General features: G+C 36.9%; 1 protein-coding gene across 3 annotated transcripts in view; it reads left to right on the forward strand.

Moving 5' to 3' along the window:
• Positions 1–674: 674 nt before the first annotated feature.
• runx2b (RUNX family transcription factor 2b) overlaps positions 675–26,526 on the forward strand; it is a 44,363-nt gene continuing 18,511 nt past the window's right edge. The window contains exons 1-5 of one of the 3 annotated variants that reach the window (XM_059512197.1): positions 675–1,182; positions 1,373–1,479; positions 17,129–17,376; positions 18,581–18,737; positions 21,357–21,461. In XM_059512197.1, coding sequence (XP_059368180.1) covers positions 1,422–1,479; positions 17,129–17,376; positions 18,581–18,737; positions 21,357–21,461 — 568 coding nt within the window. In that variant the 5' untranslated portion in view covers positions 675–1,182; positions 1,373–1,421. The remainder of the gene's footprint in view (positions 1,183–1,372; positions 1,480–17,128; positions 17,377–18,580; positions 18,738–21,356; positions 21,462–26,526) is intronic. The other 2 variants (XM_059512198.1, XM_059512195.1) reach the window with 2 other exon arrangements.

Raw genomic sequence — 26,526 nt, forward strand, 5'->3', positions numbered from 1 at the left:
TCATTGAGCTGCAAAACAATGTGACGCATAAACCAGTAATGTCTCATTTTGTCACGTAACACCACTATGTGTTAGTGGAAAAACTACAGTGTTATGAACAACTGAGCTATTGTTATGCTATAAGTTTAGCTCCCCATACTGCTGTGCTCTGCAAAAAAGGATTTCTTCAAAATAACAAAACATTTTTAAATGAAGAAAAATACACTTAAGTGACTTTAAGTATCTGCCAGTGGCTTTCTCCTTTTAAGTATAAACTCACTTAAAGAATTTTTTCAATACATCTTAAATAGGTTAACTTTAATATCTGACACATTCCATACATCCCAGACTTTTGATACATTCTAACGACAGCATTCTTTGATCTGTTTAAACAAATACCTACAAGCAGGATCACAGAGCCGCCCAGAGCCACTGCCAGGCAAACGTCTGTGCCGTGAGAAACCAGTGAGTCACAGAGCATGATAGTGGTTTGTCACATGCTCTTCTTCACACAGCCGGCTGTCAGGTACCGAATAATGTATTGCCTCTTACAGGAATCCCTCATTTGGAGAACAGAGAGGCCGACTCATTCGCACATGCATACCGAGATGGATTCACATTGCCAGGCATATGTTGGGGCTTTATGAGTAAGAAACTGAAAGAAGAGATGCACACCTCCGCGGTGCAAGCAGCTCTCCTCAGATCACCTCAGGGTCAGTGGAGACAGGCTGCAGCACGCCGACCGGCCGTGAAAGATGGAGAGGTAGAAAGAGAGCAAGAGGGAGAGAAGCGCAAGAGTGCATATGTGGAGAGGGAGACGCTCTGCATTCACGCCCCCCTCTGAAGCTTCATGACTCACGAGGGGTGAGCAGCAGCATCACACCCACCCCTTCCCTCTCCAGTGCCAGGAAGAGCCGGCGAACCACGCGTCTCCAGAAGGAAAACAGAGAAAGGAAAAAAGTTGGCCCACGCGACTCCAGTGATGTCACGAGCATGTGACCCTGCTTCTCCAGTGACAGTGTACTGAGGGAAAGAAAAAAGATTTTTTAAAGGCTCGTGCCTATTTGGGTTTGTGTGAAGGCTCCGCTCACCTCCTGAGCAACCACAGAACCGCAGAAAAGTTCGGCTCAGGATTTTTGCACGGCGGCACGTAAATGGTTAAGTGTCGCCGGTCAACTTCAGGATTGAGGACCGCACCAACCAGTAAGTATGCTTCGATCCTCTGCAGCGAGCTTGGTTCCGTGCTGTCCAATAAGGCGACAGATTTTAGCATTTTTTCCTGAACCAAAACTGGTCATTACTTGTGGTCATGAAAATAGTTGATACAAAAACGCATTTCTTGTGGATGTTTTTTCCTTTTTTGCATCTTCTCCTGGCACGCTTTTAACCTAAGAGACGTCAAGGGTCACCGAAAACCACAGAGAAGCAAAATTTGGGCGACCATGGCATCCAACAGCCTCTTTAGTTCTGTGACCCCATGTCAGCAGAACTTCTTCTGGGGTAAGTGCCCGAGGTTTTCACCCTGTTTTTGACCATGCGCTAGAGCGTATAAGAAGGAACTGCATTTTGAAAGGCAACAATCATGTGTTGATGTTTACAAACATTTGGCTAGGCCAGCAGACGGAAAGCCTGACCGCGTGCAGGAACCGATGTAGGGAAGATCGGGCGCTGGAGTGTCATTTTTGGTGTAATGCATGCTTTTTGGGATGTGCGTCAAAATGCAAGGGTATGAAATCTAATATAAAATCAACTAAGTGAATGTTTGACATTGACTGTTAGGTTTGTGGGTGTGTACAAGCTAAAAGCCCAGAAGGGTTTCAGTTGAGAAAGCCACGATAAAATCTTCAAAAGTTGAGAGATGTACTAGATATTCTTTGCACAATTTATTTAAATTAGAATAGTGTTCATAGCTTTTATATGCATCTTTCTCAGACTATATATATATATATATATATATAGTGTGTGTGTGTTTTTTTTAATTCTATAATTTTTTTTTAAATTTCTATAATTTAATGTTTGTTGACACCTTACCTTCTGTGAAATACTATATATATTGTATATATATCTGAAGAATGTCTGACATTTTATAAAAATAACTAACAGGCAAGCACAAATCCATACTGTGCACAAAAAAAAACTTTCTCATTTCATGAAGGAAAAGTAAGAGAGGCCATTCATTCTGATGTATGGGTTTTGCCGAATCCTCCAAGAGAAATGTTGTAAAGCCGTTTGCAAGTCTGAAAGTCTGCTTTCCAAACACAGCTGTGCGAGGCCTGTTCCCTCAGCACACGTGCTGTTCTCAGCCGTACACAAACCCGAGAGCCACTTGCAGCAATCAGTGCCTTCTATTAGCAAGTTAACCTCCGACCCTCAGCATGCTCCCAGGGATGAGAATGGGATAGGGATAGCTTAACGCCTGTTGTAGGGTAGCATGTCTTGATTGTGGTTTGTGCAGATACTGTATGTGCATATGCATAGTAAAAGCCCACCTGAGACCCTCACTTTAAGTTTCTGTGTGGTTTTATTACGAGAGGTGCAGTAGATGCTTGGCTTAATGATTAATGATTTTATTGATTTGCTATATATATATATATAGTAGTATAGTATTTGCACAGTATGTATATATTACTCTGAGACTTTTAAAATAGCCATGATTTGATTTAAAGCATCGTTATATTTGGTGGATAATTGCATTCTGGTTCCAGATCTGTTATCAGAGACAACCAGTCCTGTTTGATAGCTCAAAAAAATTATTATAACTTGCTTCATATGTCTTTCATGAAGAATGAAAGAAGATGTGTTTTTAAAGACTCCAGATATAAAACATGAGTAATGCTATAAATTGATTTTATATTATTTAATCTACAGTATGTTTTTAATGATATCATTTTTTATTTATTTATATTACATTTTAATGAGACTTTGTAATTTCAAATGTAGACTTATTTTTATGTTACCTGCTTGACGTATTTTGATGAGGTCAGAGGAACATATTAGAAAAATATGATGAAAGTAAAAGGCATTTTTAAGTTCTCTTAAACAGAGGTCTCTGTAAAGTTTATATTGTGTGTTATACACATTTTGATCTGTTTGCCTTAATGCATTCAGCAGTTTACATATTTGCAATAATATATTTTATTAATACATTTGATGTTTTAACTAATCTAAAATGAGATAATTTTAAACTTCATATTAGTGTGAGTTGATATCAGGACCAGTGAAGAACAAGGAGGCAGAAAAGAAACCAGACCTAAACAGACACATTATATTTCATTCAGGCTCCACTATTGAGAGATTTGGTTTTAATTAAGTAGAAAACATTCTCTGTAACGCTGCCTAATGGCAGATGGGTGTGGAGTAATTGTCTACATGTGTGGCATGAGACAGACTCGCTAGGTTTCTCCAGGGCATATTTTGTTGCTCATTATCTAAACCGAGCTATACAGTATTGACAATTATCCCATGGTAGCAATTATCATTTAGCGAGAATGTAAGGAAGACATTTAAAAATAAAAAAGCTAAGACTGATGAAAGAAAAGATGTTTAGAGACTCTTAGGACTCAAAGTGCATAAGCATTCCAGAGAATCCAAGAATCTGTAATAATTTGAGAGCAACATCAGACAAGTATTAAAAGGCAGCTTCTGTTGCCTGTGTCGTCTGTTCAGATCCCACCGCCCGCCGTCATTCCTGAGACATCTTAAAAGCAAACCAAACTTACTTTTTCCAAACCAGTGCCAGAGCAGGGAAGCCCTCTCATCAATAGGTAATTGAAGCGAGGGGAAAATCTCTGACCATCTAAAAATACCATCAAAGCCATATTCATGTAGTGCTATTTAATTGAAGCTGGCGAGCAAACGTGTAATTTTGACAGCAGTATTTAGATATTGAATGGTCCTTTGGGTGGATTCATGTACTAATAGTCAGGTAGGGCTTTCTGTCTAAATTACATCTTTTATGAAAGGACTTTGAGGTTACAATCTCCTTAATCACTGCTGATGAATTCTTCAACCAAAATAACATCATTTAAAAATCAGTAGCAAATATAATCTATCCCACTTAAACTCAAAAAAATACTGGGTTGTTTCAAACCAAATTTTGGTCAAATATGGACTAACCGAACCCTTGGGTTAAGTTTTTAACCCAAAAGTTGGGTTAGTCCATAGTATACCCAGAGTTGGGTTGAAACAACCCAGCATTTTTTAGAGAGTACATTCTCACTAAATAGCTTCAACCATGGGATAATGATACATACGAAATGCTTCACAAGCACAGCCAGTTGTTCTTTCTTTTGGTTTCTGCAGTTTGAACTGAAAAGTGAAAAAGAGAAAAGTCACATGACAGGAAGCAGTGCCTCAACAGTGGCCGACTACCATGTCAGTGTTATAATTGCAGTCTATGTACTTTAAATCTTAATGATTGGCTCATTTTATAGGTAGAATATTGCATATTTATGTTTTTGAAATTTGTTTTAAAATGAACAAAAAAGCATTTAAAAATCTTTACACTTGTGAACTGAATTTTTAGTGTGACTTGGGTTTTCTAAAAAAAAAGATGTGAAAGTAATGGTTCACCCCAAAATGTTAATTCTGTCAATATTAACTCAGTGTCGTTCCAACCCTGCATGACTTACTTTCTTCTTTGGAACATAAAGGAAGACATTTACAAATATATTTATCCGTACCATGAAAGTCAATGGGGTCTGATGTTATCTGGACACCAGCATTACTCAAAATGTTTTCTTTTATGTTTAAATAAGTCATACAGGTTTGAAATAATTTGAGGGTGAGTAAATGACAACAGAATTTTCACCAAAATATTATAGCATTGGCTGCTTAGATAAAAGGTGTAAATGAAACATTAATTTCCATTTCAGAAGTCCAAACCACACTTTAAAATGATGTATATTATGAAAAGTGCTACTGTATATAAATCCATTTGTATAGCACTTTTCATAATTTGACTTGACTTTACAACACCACTGAAATTAGTCTAAGCTGAAATTATGTGATGACTGTATGTGTCCAAAACGTAAGATTCTCATGAGATAAATAGGTTAATAAATAATGAATTAGATAAATAATAAATAACGTCTGTTAAATTTTGATTAACATGGGTGGGATGTATTATAGTGTTGGACACCTGCCTTTGATCTTCCCGATGAAGCTGGTACGAACTGATGAATGAGAAAAGGAAGAGGTAATTTGATTACTGCACTTAGTCATACAGCTGAAGAGCATGAAACCAATCTCTTTTGTCATGGTCTCAGCATATGCACAGACTGAGTGCCGGAAATGAGAATAGCTGGACATATAGCATCACGATGCAATGGGTACCATCTCTTAATTTGGTTCAATTACCAACCCACACACCCCCTTAAGGGTAGAGGTGTTAAATGGATGAGTTGCACACCTGAAGAGTAGTTTGTTGGCACTGGGACGCCAGCCCTGGCTGTGGACACCCACACAAGCCTAATGCTGTAATCTGAGCGGCCCAGTGACACGAACAGGAAGAAGTAAAAAAGGCAAGGGATCACCTTGCGCCTCAGAGCTGGTCCAGTAGTATGTCACAGGAGACAAACGACCAGATCAGACACCACCCATCTGCTTCAGTGGAGGCCTTTGTGTCATCTTCATCGCCCTCGTCTTGTTTCCTCCCACACGTTTAAATGCGATAGCTCAATCACACTCCCCACAAAAGACCCCTATCGGCTGTAAAAAAATAAATTAAAATCACTGACATGCCACCTGTGCTGCGTCCCGCACCGGACACAAAGGTTTCTGGAAGGCGTCCCCACCTACAGCAGTCCACACACACTTTCACAAAGCCCGAAATGAAATATGCATGCGGCACAAAGCCCAGAGAGAGGGAAGGAGAGCGCACACCTTGGCACTGCATTGGGGAATTTCCTTTGATGTCACTTTAACAGTGTCCTGGGAAATCCACGCATGGGGCTGGGTTCCTCTTTTCAGCTCTCTACTCACTTTTACTCAACACGTATTCAGACAGGATAAAGAGAGAAAGCCTTTTAAAGCCTTCAGATCAGCACTTTGAACTTCAGTCTAACAGAACAAGCCTTTACACTCCAACATGTCCTCCTGAGTTTTATTTTAGATGCTCTTGAATGTTCTTTGAATAGTAAGGGTAAATATGTACGGGCAGCAAATACTAGGAACTTCAAAGCTGTAACGTGTAATTACAGCACATTAGTTGATTTGTTGGTGGCGTGCATGTCTCAGTGTTGTTTTGATGTGTATGTGGGAAATGGAATGTCTGTTCTCTTAGGCAAGAGAATGGCAAAAACACTGATTTAACTAGAATCTTCCCAGACAATTTAAAGCATATTGTAATGTTTTTTTGTTTTTGTTTTGTTTTTTAACATCAGCTCTGTTCCAAAAGCTAGTGAGCTGCTGTCAACTGGCTACAAAGAGGATATCCTAAGCATCGAACTTTACAAGTGGCTTATTTGTAATGAGTTTCTGTGATAGAAAGTCATAGGATGTCGTTCAAAAGTTTGGGGTCGGTTAGATTTTTTTTAAATGTTTTTGAAAAGAAGTCTCTTGTGCTTACCAAGGCTGCATTTATTTGATCAAAAATACAGTAAAACTGTAGTATTGTGAAACATTACCATTTAAATTAACTGTTTTCTATTTGAATATATTTTAAAATGTAATATATTCTTGTGATGCAAAGCTGAATTTTCAGCATCATTACTCTTAAAATATTTTTCTGGAAAATTATTTCATGGGATTGGTCTCACTCTTCACCAAATACAGTAACTTGCAAAAAAAAATTAATATTGCAAATACAATCTGTGCACAGAGCAGCATGCAAAATATGGTAAAATGTTTCCATCGTAGTTTACCAATATTTGTCCGGAAAATTATTTCATGGGATTGGTCTCACTCTTCACCAAATACAGTAACTTGCAAAAAAAATTTAATATTGCAAATACAATCTGTGCACAGAGCAGCATGCAACATTTGGTAAAATGTTTCCATCGTAGTTTGTCTTCAAAAAAAAAAAAAAAAATAGTTTGGATGTCTTTGGTGTTTTTATACAAGATTTTTATGCAGTATCCCAAAATGTGCACATAAATATGTGGATGGAAACCGGGCTATTGTCTTAGTGACAACAGAAACTCTCTGTGAGAAAATGCACTTCAAAGAAAGAATGATGGGATTTAACTGACAGCAGAATTCTCAGGCCAGTGTTTTTCTTCTTAATGTCATTTTTTTCTTTAGAAGAAAGGCAATATTGTCTGGGAAGATTATACTTGACATACATAAATGCGCTTTCTTTAGTCATATTTTGGTCTGTCATTCGTTATGTGCCAAATTTCGAATTAATCAAAACTTAAAAAGCAATAAACTGTGGGAACAGTGTATTTAAAGAGGTAATTGTTGTTAGTACAAAAAAAATTAAAAAAGAAAGAAAGAAACTGTCAAAGAGTGTGAAAACATGAAGATCTCGCCAAATATTATAGCTTATAAAGATGCCTTTGATCTTACTGTTTTTCCTCACTGGCATCATGTTGCTTTGCAATTTCACAATTTCTCTTAATCACAAAGAATTGAGAAACAAGGAGCCGGAAGACTCTGTGTGGAAACAAAGCAGCCTGTTCTCATCGGATTTCAAATAGCCCTTAAAACAATCCCACATATATGTGAACACGCTCTAGCCACATGTTCATACCAACCTACACTTGACCACTGGTATACACACTCAGCCCACACGCTGCCCATGACCTTCCCCTTCAGGGACAGTGGAATTTATCTCATTGGTAAACAGCAACCAAATGGCCACTGGGACACTCCTCAGGGCTTCAGAATTACAGTACGGTTAACCCAAGTCTAGGTGATGTGTCATCATGCTAAGTGTGTGCATTTCTTTTTGTGTTTGGGTCTATGTGCTATGGAAATGTGTTTCTGACATAGGACTAAAAAAATTAAATGTTAACTCCGACTTTTTATCTCACAAATCTGTCTTTTTTTCAGAACTGTAAGATTTAAACTCAGAAAAGCAAAATATTAACTCATTAACTAATTGCAAGCTTGTATGTCGCAAATTGGTGCGAAATTGATAAACTCACAATTTGTCTTTTTTTTCTGTGGTGAAAACATAAAACAGAAGTATACATGATTTTGAAAAAGTCAATTCCTACATGTTAACTCACAACTTGCAAATTTATAACAAGCAATTTGTACATTTATACCTTGCAATTTCAACATATAAAATCACAATTCTGAGAAGAAAATCGTAATTTGTGAAATATAAATTCGCAATTGCAAGAAAAAGTGTTCCGAGATAAAAAGTTACCTTTTTATTGACAGACATTGCGAGCAAAAAGTTTTTTTTTTTTTCAGGCTTAGACATTATATATGTTCTGGTTCTGTTTTATTTCAGAACCTATATAGTAAAGTATGTATTTCTCTTTTTTCCACAATGTTTAGCTAATGTTATCAATCAAATATGGCAAAAAAAGAAAAAACTGCACACTGAATTGGAAAATTAACATTTGCATATCATTTGCCTTTAGTGTTTTGTTTTTGCTGTTATCTCTATGTCTCTAAACCAATCAGAACAGACTTGCACATGTTAGGTTGAGAAGCATTGCTTTATAGTTCCTCGAGGGAAAGTTCATAGGAGGCTACTGTTTTTAAAATACAGAAAGTTTTCACTGTATTCTGTTTTGTGCGATTTATTTCCATTCGATTGTTGAAATTGGTGTTTTATAAAGATCTGACAGTCTGGCCCTGAAGCCAGTTACACAATAAACATGTATAATTACTGTAATTGGATAGCCTCCGGAGTTTTAAATCAGCACAGTAACTTATGTTGATTTAATTAGACTTAGATGTGTTGCACATTTAGATCAAGATCTTGATGTCTAGAGGAGATCTTCACAAGGATTATTACATTTTTCCTCCAGTCGCAGTATCTTTATGTAGAAAAAAAAATCTAATTGTAAAGCAATTAAAGATTATTGGAGTAAGTTTTACTATAAAGTTTTACTATTTCATGATTTATTTATTAAATATGAAATATTAAATGTTATCTTTTTTTATTAATAATACAAAAAAAAGATAATTAGATGTCGAGAATAAATACTGCATTTCAAAAAGTCACAATTTTGCATGCTGCAAGGCTTAGCAAATTCTTATAGTTCAGACGTTTTATTGTTGTTTAACCCCTCTAGTTTAGGAGTTAAATAAAAAGAGGAACACAACGCAGTGTATTTGAGACATCTGAGATCCCCGCAGTTAAATGCCAAAGAGTCATTTTGTTCAATTCTTAAAAATGTCTAGATTGCACTGGTATGTCGCAGGCAAACCACAGGCATATCTCTCCTAAAGTGCAGCGCTTACCAATAATATAAATTCTCCCAATGGGATTCGGGAAGTCAGTCAAATGTTCCTTCATGAACTGAATTTCTTCTGAGTTTGGTTCAACACCCTAAATTAGATATCATTTGGATTTCAAAATGTGGTGCACATTTTGGCTGCTGCAGAAAAATTGCTCCAACTTTTGCATGAAGCAAAGACTTTTGCTTTTACTGTAGTTTCAGTGTAGCATTCATGAAAAGAGCTGCAAATGTCATTAAACATTTCAATTTATTGGAACATGATCACTTGTGTATCATATTCAGGGGTGCCTCGAGAATATTCGCATGTCATTTTTGTGCAGACAGAGAATTAATATTTTGGTGAAGCCATCAGTGAAATCAATCCTATAAAGCATTCTGAAATGGTCAGTAAAGACGTAAAAGTGTACATCGTTCAAATGTTTAGGGACTATTTTTTAAGTGCCCATGGGTAATGAAAGGTTCATATTTTGGTTTTGGGAGTCCCCAATAACATGATGACATGCATGCAAGGTAAAAAAACACTTTAATTAACTTATAATTTGCATTTATTTTTACCTTACTTGCTCAACGACTCCCAAACGATTCACTCAATGATTATTTTTTCCAAACTCCTCCTATGCGTGACTCTAATCTGCGGTGATTGGTCCGATTGGTCCGATTGGTCTCTTTTTCATTTCATCATACCTGTAATGCCTGATAAAGCAGTGCTGCTTTGTGTACAGTGTTACCTGGGAAACAACTACATATTTGTACGGCTCCAGAAGCAGCACTTAGTGGCAAGGAATGAATTCGCATTTTCATTCAGACCAATGTGACCAATATGCTAATGTTTCATGTTGACGTCAACATGAAACAGCTTGGGTATCGTTTTAAAAAAGAATTGTTTCAATGATTCAGAGTTGACTCTTGTTTTAAGTGGGACAATAACTTTATACACAGTGCACTTTCGGTTTTAAAACTTTGCAGGATGTTTTTAATCACTTAGAGATTTGTTACACACTGCATGAAAGGTCATTTTCAAAAATCCTTTTTCTTAAAAAAAATTTTATTTTATTTTTTTTTTAGCAAGGACACATTAAATTGATCCGAAGTGACACAAGAACTTTTTATCTTTCTGTGGATATAAAAAGAGATGTCTGCGTGTTGGGAACCTATTACTTTTTGGCCATTTAAACACATTCAGTCAACCTCCAGTGCTGAGGATGAATATAATCTTTGCAGGCTGGAGTCAGTTCCGAAAGAAAATATTCCCAAACCCTAAAGTCATTGCGGCAGCATCATTACCCTATACTTGCAGTAGCATTTTCTCTCAATTACCTCCCTGCTATCACATTTCGCTTGTTGCAGTAACCGTCACGAGAGTCAGAGACTGGGAAGACTAAACTTTTTTTTTTTTTTTTACTTAGGTTTTTTGGGTTGTGTTACCATTTTCCTTTAAGCACCGGGAACGACCAACTCTAGTTGAAATGTCTTGAAAGAATAGAAAGCTGGACAGGTTTGCTCCCCATGAGAATGATCAGATTTTGAGCAAACAATGGCAGCCTTATTTTTATGTAAAAGAAATATCAGACCAGTAGCCAAACAAATCACCTGGTTGCATGGACTTTTGACGTGCTGGAATAATTCATTTAATCCACTGCTGTGCACATATGGCCAGGTTATATTTTGCCGCTTTCCTAAGGTTTAAGGTTTACTCTTTGCAGCTGCTGTAATATCCCAACTTTCTCTTTTTTTCCTTTCACCCAGACTTTTTCTATTTTAAACACCTGAGCATGAGCCCTCCTGCATCCAAACAGCGAAATAAAGCCAGAGCTGTACAGCAGCGAAGTGATAGGCGATAGTCCTCTTGCGAGTTGCTTTCTGGATACCTGCCTGTTTGGGTTGTCCTCCAGATACTCAATCCATCAGTAGTCCATATTATACATCCAATAAATCATCCTCAATCTACTCCGGGATGAGGTGAAATCCCCCCACATAAATCTGCTATTAGTTTTACCTTGCACACAAAATAGAACTAACTGACTGTGGATACATGAGAACGGCATAATAACTATAAATATTTTTCAACTAACTGGGTCGTTTCAGAAAGGAAGTAGAGCCGTGCAATCCACAGCGGAAGGTGAAAGTGTGAAGTGGAATTCTCAAGGTTAATCCGGTCCAAAATAAGCACGCTCTTGTACAGAAGTGATACCCGACCCTCGTCCAGGAGTGCCTGGTGTGAGGGTCTGCTATAGACTGATCCCTTGATTATTCCTCAGACTCTGCTGAATCAATCACTAATCCACACTTGCTCAGTTACACCGCAGATATCAGTTGGAAATGCAACCCCTAATCTATGCATGTAAAGTGCAGACCCCTTTTGTAGGGTGAATGTTTTATTTTCCTGCAGGTATTGTGAGGGTTTTGGATAATAAAAATATAGAAACCGTGCCCAAAAGGCAGTATTTTACCTCTTAAGCAATACTACATTGATCTTAATAAACAAGAAGTCAGAATTGACTAACTTGCATTACACAGTATTGGCCATTACACTGCTAATTATTTTTTATTTATTTATATTTTTATTCCAAGCAGAATTAACCAATGTGCCTCTCTTAGCAACACACCGTTATGGCATTGCTGAATGAACCAGTGTTTCAGTTCAATCAAAACACTGGTTCATTCAGTTGCAAAACTAGTGACAGTTTTTATGAGTGACCCATTGGATCATTGGATTGACCAATTTGTTTAAAACACTGATTCATTCAGGAGCACAACTAGTAAACAACTTTATAAGTGAGCCGTTGAATCATTCAGTCAATCGATTAATTCAGACTACTGATTCATTTAGTATCAAAACTATAGAACATCTTTATGAGTAAGCCACTGAATCATTCGATCAACTGGCAGTATTTTTGTGATCTTATTGAATATGCATTTGTAGGAGCAAAATTTATAGGAGGAGAATATTAAAATGAATCACACAATTTGATTTACTAATGTTTGTGCTCGTCAAATTATTGGTATTTAGACTATTATTTAACACCCAAAAAAAGGCATGTCTTAAAGCAGGAGGTAATTTGCGCTGCTCTTGGTAGATTGGTAATTAAGAAAATAATCTGTCTGCCTGTGTTCTTTACTGTGCGCATTGTCAGTAAATCACCTGCGGAATTTCCCCCTCCCTTCAGTGCTTTTATGAAATTGCGCTCTAATGCTATTTTGCCCTGTTTAGTAAATCTGGTCCTAAAAATCTTAAATACTTTTTATCTTTAATAAATCTATATTTTGTGATGTTAAATGTATAAATGATAGTAGGTATGTTTTTGTCGATATGTTCGTAACATGATTGGACAGCTTACTTTTGCTATGGTTAGCTCATTATGCAAAGAGGTTTGCAAGCAGTAGGTAAAAATACACTCAAACTAGATTCATATATACATGCTATTCATCATGTCCTTAATATTTCTAAAAAAATTTAATTATTTTTAATCCACTACCAAATGCTGGTTGTAAAGTAGCCTCGTCAAAATATTACAGTGAAACATACACTTCGTGCGGGGGAAGTGAACTGGTGCAGAATTAGTCGCACACTAACACAATACTTGAAGTCAAGGAAACCGATAATTCTCCAAACCATCACCCTCAAGCTCCTATACTTGACTTCAATGTTACGGGTATTTTAATGGGAGCCTTTGTCACATATTACCAGTCTTTTTATTCCCCCCTCACAAGCCGCAAAAGTTCCTTTTCTGTTCCTATTTTTATGTACAAGTGATCTCAATTAAGGACCTCCATGAAGGCTAGAGGCGGCAGACAGTCATGCCAATGAGAGCAAAAAGGAAATTGTCTTTGTAGCCTGCCAACCCCCCCCCCCCCCCCCCCCCGCCCCCCCAAACAAAAAACCAGCCCCCACATCTCCATCACCACCACCGCCACAGGCCCCCCACTCCACTTTCCAAAACGAACACAGCACGCTTCCAAAAAACCATCGTGTTCCTGAAATTTGTGACCATAACATGGGTCCAATTTGCTCTCCGAGCCAGTTCTTGTGCCTCTCTGGCAACACAAAGTCCTGAAGGTCTCGTCTGCAGTGATGATGTCACTAACCAGTCAATGACAAAATGGCAATTATGGGCTCAGATTAAATCTGGGGGTTGAAAGGATGTTGAGAAGGTCTTCCTGATGAGGTAAGGCTGTGAATTCTGCGTACGAATCATCACAATCCCGCTCGCTCGCGCGCATGTTCTTCTGAAGCGTGCCAAGGATGGAAAGTAGCTATTTAAAATTGGAAGCCTTCATAGCCCCATCAAATTGCTCCCCACATAAAGCCATAATTAAGTGTCTCAAAAAATGCACCACTGTGAAATGGAGCCCTGATCCAGGGACTTAAGTGGCTGTACTTTTCCTCTCAACCGACGAAAGAATGCGGGACGAGAAAGATGTGGAAAAAACACTCATGTAGCACATTACATAATCCCAGGGCTGTATGAATCTGAATTGGAGTCATTTGGATACCATTAAAGCCCTGGAGCGCAGCGTCTCTTAGTGTTTACATTACCAGTCAACAATGGTTTCTTTGTGCCGTGTCATCACTTATAATTCGCCGTGGGGGGGGGGGGGGTGTTGCTTGCAAATTTTTTTGCGTGACTACTTGTCTGGTTGTGTTGAAACTGGCCTTTTTCAGTACACTGGCAGTTTTTGATGAGCTCCCCGCGCTGGATTACGCTGTCAACCTCGTTAGGAGCTCGGCCTATCACACCATCAGCAGATAAGGGTTCAGTTACGTTCGGCTTATCACATCATCAGCGTTTGAGCTGGTTGGAATCCAGCACGAGTGTCTGATGACAAACCGCCCAGACTAGTGCACGGTAATCCTGGGTTCTTGCTTGGTGGACGTCTTCTAACTCCTCATCTCTGTAGCACATCATAGCCAGCTGTGTGGGCTTCTCTTGGCTCATTAGGAGATCAAACGAGATGCCCAAAAAGAAGTGGGCAGAGCTCTCGAGGCACAGTGAGCTACTCGAATCACGTACGTTTGCTGCTCCACGCTGATATTGCTGGCAGATGGCTGCCATACTGTACCAGCAAAGTGGATTCAGATGTGACAAATGCTCTTTGATATCTCATTGTGTATATGATTTAACACAACTCTCTGTTTGGACAAGTCGACAGTCGCTTTATTTCTCTTAAGTTTTATTTGCATCACCGATATCTGTGAATCCCACGTGCATCTGATTGAGCACACGCATCTGTGAGGAATTATTTGCATAAATCATCTCTTTTTGCATTAGGTTTATTTTATTGTCCAAACAAATCAGTGATTGAGACAAATCAGGAAAAACTGTTGGAATAGCACACATGGTCTTTTTTAATATCGTCGTAACTCTGATTTATCTTTTTATGAATTGGAAATTGATCTTTAATAACATTGGCCAATCTTGAACACATTTTCGGTGCTCGGGGCAAATGGAGATGGAGCGTAATTCAATCGCAACTTGTATAACTCAAACAGTTTTTTCTCTCTCCTAACAATGTGCCAGATGCATGTCAGTGCTTCCTGAAGCTTTTTCTATCCCTCCCACATACAAGATACTCAAAACGTACCCATGAGACCATCGCCACCCCCACTCATGCCACCCTGCAAGACTTTCATACAATATATGTGAGCAATACCTAGCTACTTCAGCCTGTTTTCGAGCTGAAGTTATGAATCTGTATTCCTGAACAAGCAGGTTATTTTGTTAGTTTTGCAGTTGTTTTTGTTTGATTTGATTGTTTTTCATGGCAAATATCTAATGGTGTCAGTTGTGAATATCATGCTTTTTCTTTGTTCTTCACATTTTCACTTCTCTGTTCTTCAAGAACTCGTTTAATGCTTATGCTTTTCCCTACTACTGAAATATTGAGATATATGTTAAAAAGCCGAAGTTGTTCCCAAGTCAAAAATTTGGCAAAACTGGCTGTGTCTGTGCTCCCATCAAAATTATGGACCTATTATTCAGATCATTTTTTTAATTGTGTGAAACATATTGCAACACTTCTGACTTGGGTTAATCACTATCCGTGAGCCTGTTGAGTCAGAGGGACAGATTGCCATCTACAGTATCACTGAGAGATGGAGAGTTAGCGTTATTAAATGACACATGCTTTAGTTGCACTGCCAGAACATTGAAGGCAGTGTATGTATACTCAGTTCAGAGAGTCAAAAGAAACTTTGCTCGAAGGGTATTAAAACGGCAGCCTGTTTAGTCTGTGGTAGAGGTGTGCGTAGTATAATATGATTCTGAAAATATTCTGTCATTATGGCTCACTCAAATTATCCCAGCATGTTGCTCTGTGAGTCACACTTTCTCAGACAGAGATATGAGCAGTTTTCAGTTAAACCCCACTTAAGTTTCTTCAAATGAAAGACATTCTATATAAGAGGGTATTTTTATTTATTTATTTATTTGTACAAATTGCTAGGAAAGTTTTACATGTATTCTCTCTGTAATAAATAGATAAATCTAAATATTTGTTGGCGAAAACTTTTTTTTATATTTTAAAATATTGTTGTAAAAAATCATAGAGTGTGACGCCCTGTACCTAATAGTGTGACAACATATTCCCAGCTCTTGGGGCATTTTGTCAAAAATAATAATAATAATAATAATAAAATAAATCTTGTTCTAAAATAGTTCTATAATAGCTTTTTTGTAGTCAACACTTTAAGGTATGCTCGTACAGAAATGTATGTAGAAATATTAAAATGTGTATTTTAGAATAGAATATACAGATATATAGCTATAATCTGCATTGCATGATATCTGAAAACACACACACACAATATTGTGTTGTTCACGTTGTAATTACTGTGTGGTTTAATATCTGCGCATGCATATTCCATTGCCATTGTGCATAGAGAAAAGTGCCTAGACTAATTTAATAATGTCCTTTCTGTGACCGATTTCAAGGAAAACATAAAAATGATATATTTTCTCATAATGCAGTAATTGAATCTATTCAGGACCACAATAGGCAATTTATACTGTTTCCATTCACATATTATAAGTGATAACAGCAATGCAGTTTTAAACGTTCACAGGCAAAGTTAAAGACTAAAGATGTAAATGCTCACTCTACTGTAGCTGCAGAATGACTTTAGTTCACGTGTTTGAGTGGCAACAGTGTAATGACTGCATGATGCTGGAACTATATGAACCACAAAAAAGAGAAATCCCTGTCTTCAAAGACCAACCACATTGGAAGCAACAAACATTGCGCCTCCTGCGATCTTTTCATCCTTTAAAGCCTAATTTGATCCCGATTACGGAAAACATAATTGAACTTACACACCAGAAACAAAATATCACCTTATATTTATTATTATCGATAACATATTGTTTATATGTAATGAAATCCGACCGACTGTAAGTCTTTATCCGGACTGGAAGCGAGTGCGTGCCAGCGCGCTCTAGAGCCGCTGGAAACACCTACGTTTAGTGAATTATTTTTTAGACTGTTTGTCTGATCTGCTATGATATGTTATATCAATAAAAATCTTTTCGGAGAGCTGACCGAACCGTACACAATTTCCTTGTGGCGGTGAATTAAGCGCCTTTTAATACAGGAAACGTAGTTAATGACGACTGCGCGCAAAGCGCCAATTGAAGTCTGCTTGAGTGTGTAACCCGCAGCACTTCCCAAACTCATCAGACTGCAGCGCTGAGCGCACGGAGAGGGACTGACGGCGCTCAGTACACGCAAACAGAGGACATACGTTAGTCTTTGGCTAATTTCGACTGTTGTGATGCGCATTCCCGTAGATCCCTGCGCCGGCCGGAGGTTCAGTCCGCCGGTGTCGGTGAAGATGAATGATGTGGATCCGAGCGCTGGACAGCAGCAGCAGGACATCGCGGTGGTGCCAAGACTCCGCGCGCAAGAGAACCGCTCCATGGCCGAGATCATCGCCGACCACCCCGCAGAACTGGTGCGGACCGACAGTCCGAACTTTCTCTGCTCGGTTTTGCCTTCTCATTGGAGATGTAATAAAACGCTACCGGTTGCGTTTAAGGTGAGAGCTTGTTTTTAAATCGGCATTTTGGAAAATGAATACATTCATTTATTAAAGTAGGCTTATATGTGTAACATTTACACTATAACGGAAAGTGCTTAAACGACTGTTGTTTTAGTTTTTATAGCAGCATAACTTTCTCCAATGAAAAATATGACGTTTGTGCATGTCATATTGTCTAAGCCGTTTTAACACACTGCTGACAGCACTGACAAATAGAGAAGAACAATATAATATTCTAAACATATTTAAACAACATTAATGATAATATATAATTTAACAAAATGTGCAAAGTGTTGCTTACTTTTTGTTAAATGTAATATGTTCTGGGGATATAGACTGAATATTTGTATTGCATTATTGTTGTTGTTTAAAGTAAAATATCTATCCATAGCGACCCATCAGTTTTAAATTATGCAAAAATCCCCCATATAATTTCATGAATATTGGTCAGTTTTGCTGAATATGTGACTGAATTGAGCCTTTGTACTATTAATACTCTTGTAAGAGTGTGTGAACAGATTTTTTTCTTTCTTAATAGCACTATACTTTACTGGAACAAAGTTTAATTTAAAAAGAAATAATGGAATTGCTCTGGCATTATTCACTGTTTTTGATGTGTAATTCTGGCCTGCGGCAGAATCTTGTGTTTATGGTCAGGCCTGTGCAGGTGTGGTTAGCTGTTAGGTAATTTGCCAGATTAGTAGCTAGATTAGTAATGATGAAATAGAATTGCAAGATCATATGCAAACACATCGCTTTAGGTGCAATATGCATGTGACTGATGTACCAAATGTAGTAATAAATCTGATGTAACCTACATTTTTTATCTAATTAATGTTTAATAAGGATAATGATAAATAGACACGCCCACATCATTTTCATTATTTTTCTAGGCACTCACACGGCACCTTTTTAGACTGATTCAATCAATTTTGCATTCAAAAGTTTAATACATCGTTTTTTAAAGAAAAATTATTAAATTTTAATAATAACATATAATATTATTAAGGATTATAATTAATTCATATATTTCTTTCAACATTAAATCTGCATAAATATGCACATTTATGCAGTTATTTGCATAAATCTTGCTTAGAATAATTTGAACTCTAAAGAACTGTCTGAAGAAACTGCTGAACAGAGTGTCTTGCATGCGCGCACATGCTCAGTGTAAAACATTGCATCACTGTTTTCTCCGCAGGTGGTGGCCCTGGGAGAGGTTTCTGATGGGACAGTGGTCACAGTAATGGCTGGGAATGATGAGAATTATTCAGCTGAGCTCAGGAATGCCTCAGGTGTTATGAAGAACCAGGTGGCCCGCTTCAATGACCTGCGCTTTGTGGGCCGAAGCGGAAGAGGTGAGCCCATATTTTGTCAGTTTTCAGTTTCAGTTTTAAATCCCTTAACATGCAGGTTACAATGAGAAATGTGTTCATATCCAGAAAATGAAACATTCATTGCTTGTTTACATTTGGTTGTGAAATCCAATCAAACATTTGGCCACACCTTTTTTATTATTATTACCGCTTTCATTTTAGAATATTAGCAGCTACCGAAAAATGAAATAACCAAAAATGGAAATATGGGTATCATGCATGTTAATCTCATCATCCTGGGATGCTTTTTAAACAGTATTGAAGGTGTTTACATGGATGCTGGACACTATTTGATTCTTTTCAGTCACTATTTAGTCTCAGCCATTACAAATGTATTTAATTATTTTTTACATTAAAATGCGTAATTACTGTAGGTATAATTCCAAATAATTGGGCCATTTTTTCCCAGTCATCTCAATGGCTAAATGTGTCCCAATTTAATTGAATGCAGTACACAAATGATATTTAGAAATTATTAATATTTACCCACAAAATGTTTTTAAAATATTTTAGCTTAGGCACATCATTTACATTATTATAATTTTTTTAAATCCTGTAAAACGATTTCATTCAAGCATGCCCAAACTTTTGACTGCTAGTGCAACTAACAATACACTTCATGCCAGTTTATGTGTGTTTACACAGGCTTACCCTATTGCAGACTGTATTATCACACCATGTGTTTTTTTATTAAGCTTAATCATTTTGTGTTTACTGTATCTATACTTGCACAATGTCATGTGGAGAAATCCTCCAAGGAGATTTGGTAGCAGAGGCACGCGGTCACACAGGGACACATGACATTCTTAGAATAATTATAGTCAGTCTGTATACTGAGCTATCAGTTACGAGCCAACACCGTTGTGAAACCACATCACCAAATTGCCGGTAAGAATGCACTCATTAAATTACAGGTCTCTGTGCATTCTGTACTAAGGCTTCTCAAACCATTGACGGAAACGTAGCTGTCTGCGTAATAGTCTTCAGTGTGTTTGCATATTGTTCAGATTATTAATCTTTTTTAATCTTGAAATGTTAAATTTTGTGCCTTTAGAATCTCTGCACAAAATTGTAAAAGTAATGATGCTTCCTGAACCCTTTACCTGTCTGCAATTGGTCAATCAGACAGATTGCCACACCTCCAAATTCACACCATTGGTTGAGCCAAATTGAGAGTCACAGGCTTCATTCGAAATCAGATGCTTCTTTACTATTTTGTAGGCAAAAAACTTTATCTGAAAATAGTATGTCTGAATTCACAGTATTCATTAGGGATGTGCGAGAATAGACAACTTGTCGACTAAATGCAAGTTTACAATGGAAATACTAGTCGACCTATTAAAATGTATGTAAAAAAAAATGATACATTATTTTGAAAAGTGGATATCTGGATCAGAAAACAAATTTATTTAATTTCACCTCAGACATTGCATTCCTGCGTTGTCTTCATGTCACTCTCCACTGGCTTAGAGAAATATCCGCTAGGAAGAAGAAGAGCAAGGTGTGGAAGTGTGTTTACCGTTTTAAAGGGGGAAACATTATGAATGAAGGGGAACTGACTGCTAACATTTTTTCATGTTATAGCCATAAAGTGCCTAATAAAATAGTGTTTATTTGCGTAGCGCTGGGGTAATATGGTGACCACTGTCTTTCTGCTTGTCCAAAAGCGCCACCTACTGTCAGAGAGTAAATTTACTTTTTCATTCATCCCGTCTGCTGCTTTTGTTCTGTAAATTATAATTGTTTGATAAAAAATAAGAACCGTTCGGATAGAAAGGTATCTGCAATTGTTTGACTGTTTGATTCATTGTTTAAGTATTCCAAATGGATGACATACACTAAGTTCTTGACTGTCTTCTGAGGGTTTCTTACTTTTAGCTCAGTTGACTTGTCAGTTTCAAAATGTCTATTTAAACCTCAATGAAATTAGTTGTAGCACACATCCATAGTATTCATAAAACAGTAGCTTATAGCTTGTACACTCCATAAAAAGGTGAAATAACAACGGGAATCTTTTGGTTCTTTGATTCGTAAAGCTTCATGAGTTTTGACACTTGAGGTTTCTTTGATTTTCAGAAGATTCCAGGTCACAATGACATGCTACATATTGAATTTCCTATATGTGCAAATTATTTTTACATTATGAGAGCCATTTGGTCATATTTAATTATATTTTATGATCCCAAGTCTTATAAAGTCAGTGTCAGCAGATGTGCTGAGATTCCACGCGTCTTGCCAGCTGTTTCCACCCACTACTTCCTGTCTCCTGCAAACCAGGGGCATTCATGAGTAGGAACCATTGGAGCGTCATGTTAATCCCTTGTTCCTCTGTGTTAAACCACCAGCACAAATTGTCTGGAAACAGTGTTTAGGGAAGTGAGCTGTCTAGATTGCTGATGCTTCACAGTGTAGCGTTGCCAAATTTCCCAGCAGCGGACGGATCTTCATTCTGAGAAGATTAAAATTAAACAAAATACTAGTATGCTGAAATCATTATCGTTTATACTACCATCTTTAAATGTCCCCTGAATTATAAGCTCAAAGTGCTCAGTCTTGCTTTGACAGTGAGTAAAGCCATTTAATGTTTTTGTGTTTGCACAGGGAAGAGCTTCACCCTGACGATTACAGTATTCACAAACCCACCGCAAGTGGCTACTTACCACAGAGCCATTAAGGTCACGGTGGACGGACCGCGGGAGCCCAGGAGTGAGTATACCTTATATTACATACTGCTGTGACTAACCACATCCATGAGGCCTGTCATCATGTTCACCTCTCTGTTGGGCCGCAATCGCACCTCATCAAAGGCTTGCGGTCGCTCGGTGCATGTGCTAGTGATTGATTTATTTATTTTTTGATTTCTGCCTCAATCTGATGTCATGAAATCATTGCCCGAAGTAATTCTTTCTGGGTTGGCAGATTGATGACTTTGAACAGATTGGAGGTTTTGGGATTGCTGTCACCATATAGAAGTATAAGTATAGCAATAATTTTTCAGTTTTATGTTTAAAAATATGGATAAAAGTTCCACAATCCCTTCCATGGCTTATGCGGAATTCATTGGATATATATACTATAATTTTCAAGTGAAATGGGATATTCAGTGGAATCATTGAATATTTTTGGAAAGTTGTGAACTTGTATGTGACGAGAGGGGAAAAACTTCATGTAGCATGTGCTTCCAATTCATGAAAGAATCACTGGTTTCTTTTCTTTTTAATTACTTAATCAGTTGAACCATTTGCTGAATGATTCTTAATCAAACGCTGGAGTCATCAGACTGAATCATTCAGATGACTCCCTTCCTCACTGAATCGTTTGTCTGACTCGCTCACTGAACTGCAGGTTATCGTGTCCTGTGTAAAGTCGAGAGCCATTACTGTGATGTGACTTAAGGCAGCATTAAAATCAAAATTGACCATATTTTACAGGTATTAATATTTTTTTTATATGAATGTTTCATCCGTGCTTGTCATTCCAATGGTTCTTTAAATACAGTATTAAAGTTTAAATATTTATTAAAGACAATATTTAATATTATTTAAACGTTTTCGATTCTTATTAATATTTAAATAAGTAATAGGTAAATTAGTAATAGTAGTAGTATAAATAATTGTAGTAGTATAAGATAAATAATAAAGAATTAATAAATGTTTGGATTTTTCAAAATATTTTATATAGAGTGTTTTATTCAATGATACTTTTCCCATAATATTCCAACTAAATGTGTAATATGTCAATAATGAATGTTTTATAATAATAATAGAATTATTAAAGTCTTATTATTATTTACTTTTTTTAATTTGTAAAAAATTTATTGAATTGTACTTTTGCCATTTTTATATTATGTACATAATTATATATATATATATATATATATATATATATATATATATATATATATATATATATATATATATATATATATATATATTTATTTATTTATTTATTTATTTATTATTATTATTTATTTTTTTATTTTTTTTTTTTTTACATAAAATTCCATAATTTAGGAGTGGCCCACTGCAAAAACAAAATCCTGCTTTGAGTTGTGCACAACACTATGAATGTGCACTTACAAAATAAATAGAGTTCATTATGACTTCAGTTTAACTATAGAGAAATGACGCTTTTCCAGGATGTTTAATGGTAGCCGGCTGGTCTGTCAGTGTTATCTTTACAAGCTGTCTGTCTGGGCGTTAGCTTAGTGTCTACACAGAGGTTCTACAGCGGTAACATTGTGCTTGCATCAGCTTGTTTTAATGGCACTTATAAAAGAGCGAAAAAAATCTACTACATCTCTCAGTGCCAACCTGGTCTGGCGAGCAGCTGTTTTACTTTATTATGAAAAAATATATACTTTCGTCTTGGCGTAGAAATCAAGCCTATCACATCCCTAACAACATTTCTGCCTCTCTTATTCTCTCTGATTTTCAGACTATTCTCAATGAACACATATGGTACTAGTATTTAGAGGCACTTAGACACAACGGCTGTATATGGTCTTGATTTTTGATTGTATTACAATGGCCTCTAGCCACTACAGGCCTCGTCTTTGATGTTGAAGACTTCCTCTATTCTTGCCTTATCTATAAGTGAGGTTTTGAAAGGCTTGCAGGCCGTGTTATTGTGCGTAGGAACAGATGAAAGGGTCGACGTACAGGAGGTCTTTTATGGACGGCTTTTTTTGTACTGCTAATTTGATATTGTAAAGCTCCTGTCTCAGCTGTGTCTTAAACATTCTTCTGCTTTTAATGCGCTGTCAGATTGCAATTAAGAATGCCACATCTGTGATACACCAAATGATTATTGCATATATTGTGTAATATTGGCTGTGTATTGGCGTAGTATTTTTTGAAAGAAGAAAATGTATTCAGTCTGCAATTAAAATGTTTCAAATACTGTGCTGTATTACCACCACATGACATCATTTTGTTGAAGGTAATTTCAGTATGTGATATCCGTTTATCATTAAAAATATTTGAATATGCACTATATTAAATAAAAAATTTCTTTGAAGATTTTGTAATGTTTTCTATTATTAATTAATGTTTAATTTAATATTTAAGCATGATTTAAATCATATTGAAATAATAATTATTAATTATTATTAATATTGCACAATTAATTGTGCACAACTAGATCATTAATATGCACAAAATACATTTATTTTGACTTGCTGTTTATAAAATATTGTTATTTTTAATCCAGCAGTTAAGTCATCACACTGGAAAGTTCAAGTGCATTGCATTGTGGGATTCAGTATTAAATGCAATGCGTTATGGCTGTAGACTGAAATTGCATACTAACGTACAACCTACTATTACTTTTGCTGCAATATATATAACTACTCTATAGTTGGTAATATTTTTAATTTTACATTTATTTTTTCCAGTTTCATTATAAATTGTGTTAAATAGTATTTTTTTTTAAGAATATCTAAATATTTCCTATAGTTATTGTAGTACTTACAGTTTAATTTAAATAAAATGAGAAATGATGCCTTGGCAGCTAGTGTAAATAAATACGTTTTAATCAAATTTAATGTTTATTTTAATGAACCATAAATAACTTTATGAATACATACTACTAGGGGTGTAACGGTACGCAAAATTCACAAAAATATGAATAAATAACTATGATTACAGTGCAGCATTACCAATCCCAGCTTGTAGGCCTGCTTCACCAGAAACGTGCCTGACGCGGTGCTGGCGCGCTGCTGCTACTGTAGGTGACATAGAGGGAGACCGCCGACAGACCAGGCTCTTGTCTTCATGACAACAATATCTATACTTCATGTTGAGCATAAATATAAAGCCTACTGATAAAGGACACCGTCAACAGTATTGAAGGCAAAATAGATTATGTTTGACTGGTGCAATATTTGAAAATCGATAATTATTCATTTATTTTTTAAATTACATTTATATCAGAATTTATGTCAACCTATAGACTTTCAAACATCAAAGTGTCATGAATTAATATGTATTTGTGTACAAAATGACATATAAACATATTTTCCTATTCTATTTTGCCTGGAAAACGCTTCCAACACGCTTGCGTGTTGCGTGAAAAATAGGCGCCGTTTTAATTTTTTAGCATGCACGCGTTTTCCTCGCGGCTCAGCCGCCCCTGAGATGCACGTCTCACGCAGGCAGTCTGCAAGCTCTAACCTGTTAACATGGGAGCCGAATTAAAAACGGACACGCCACACAACTGAGACGCTTGCGCGACGCATCCAGTGTGTCGCCGGCCTTAGAATCAGCTGCAAGGCGGGATTTCCGCCACTTAATATGTTCATTTGGCAACACGAAAATGTACTTATGTTTCGCGCACAAAATATTGCATTCCGTCATTCGGTACACACGTGCACCGTACCGAAAGCCCTGTACCGAAACGGTCCGGTACGAATACACGTACCGTTACACCCCTACCTACTACATTTACAAGAAAAGTAAATACTGTGTGAAATATTGTGTCCCATAATGCAGTGATCTTGACCTTCCCTTTCCAGCCACAATTGTTAACATAACTGCTAACTGGACGCCACTTTCCTGAATTGAACATGCAACATGATGGGGACCTGATGTGACCACATGAGAACAATGTAGAGGTGAATTGAAGTTTTGTACATTCTTTTCTCAAATATACAGTAATAGGTAATATGAAAGTCTTGAAGCAACTACAGGAACATTTATTCTGAATGCCCATGGCAGTTAAAACAAGTCTCAAAGCATGGCATCAATTAAGCAAAGACCGGGGAGAAATAAATAAATCCAAAAATAAATGAACCTGGTCAAACCTCACCTGCGCTCTGAGCACATGCAGATGTGCATGCGTTTGCTGACACTGATCGTTATGGGACTAATCACTGGTGCCCTCTTAATAATTTCACATTTTTCTCCCTGATTTTATCGAAGAATGCCTTATTTACAATTTTGCCTCATTAGACCTCAAATTGGTGTTAATGAGCAAGTAATTAGGGAAGAGGCCCATCTTGCACGTTCAGACAATGCCTACAGTGTGCTGTCAGCCAAACACCTGATGGAACATCTCTATGCGTTTATATATTTTGAGAATCATAGAAATAAGTGTAATGTGTTTTTGCATATGAAATTCTGAGTATTTCAGTCAAAATATCCTCATTATGTCCAGTACAGGGGGCTGTAATGTTCATTTGGGTGGTGTTTTCTCTCGTCTACCACACAGGCCTCATTCTGAGGCTGATATCCAGTACAGGAAGTGTATTAATGTGTTTGTGTATTTAATAGATCTTGATGGGTGCCATATGAACTGTGAATCAATAGGGCCAGGAAAGCGCTAGTCTTTGAATGTGACAGACGTCTCTCAGTGAGTTTCTTCTTGATTGGCTCACACATGGCTCGTTCTGGTAGCCAGAAGTGCTCAGCAAGTCCACACACCTGTTTTTTATTGAAGTTGTATCATAACAGTGCAGCACTGCTGTCTTAACATTTGAATTGAATTATAGAGAGGGTTTTGTGTGTAAAGGTTGTTACAAGAAAGTAAGTCATGGATATGCTGTAGCTAGTTGTTGCTAAATGGCTGCAATTCTATAAGATAACAAACATCTGAATGAAGTTAACAATGCTGTATTTATATTTTTGAGACTGAGACCACAAAGAACTGTACTGTTTTTAAGATGCAATATGGATGTTCCTGCATTTATTAATTTACTAGACACCTTTGTCTTTACTTTCTTTAATTTTTTTCATAAAATGACTGCATTACTAAAAATAAAACGTTTGGGGCA

Source organism: Carassius carassius, chromosome 27, assembly GCF_963082965.1.
Source record: "Carassius carassius chromosome 27, fCarCar2.1, whole genome shotgun sequence".
Lineage (NCBI taxonomy): Eukaryota > Metazoa > Chordata > Actinopteri > Cypriniformes > Cyprinidae > Carassius > Carassius carassius.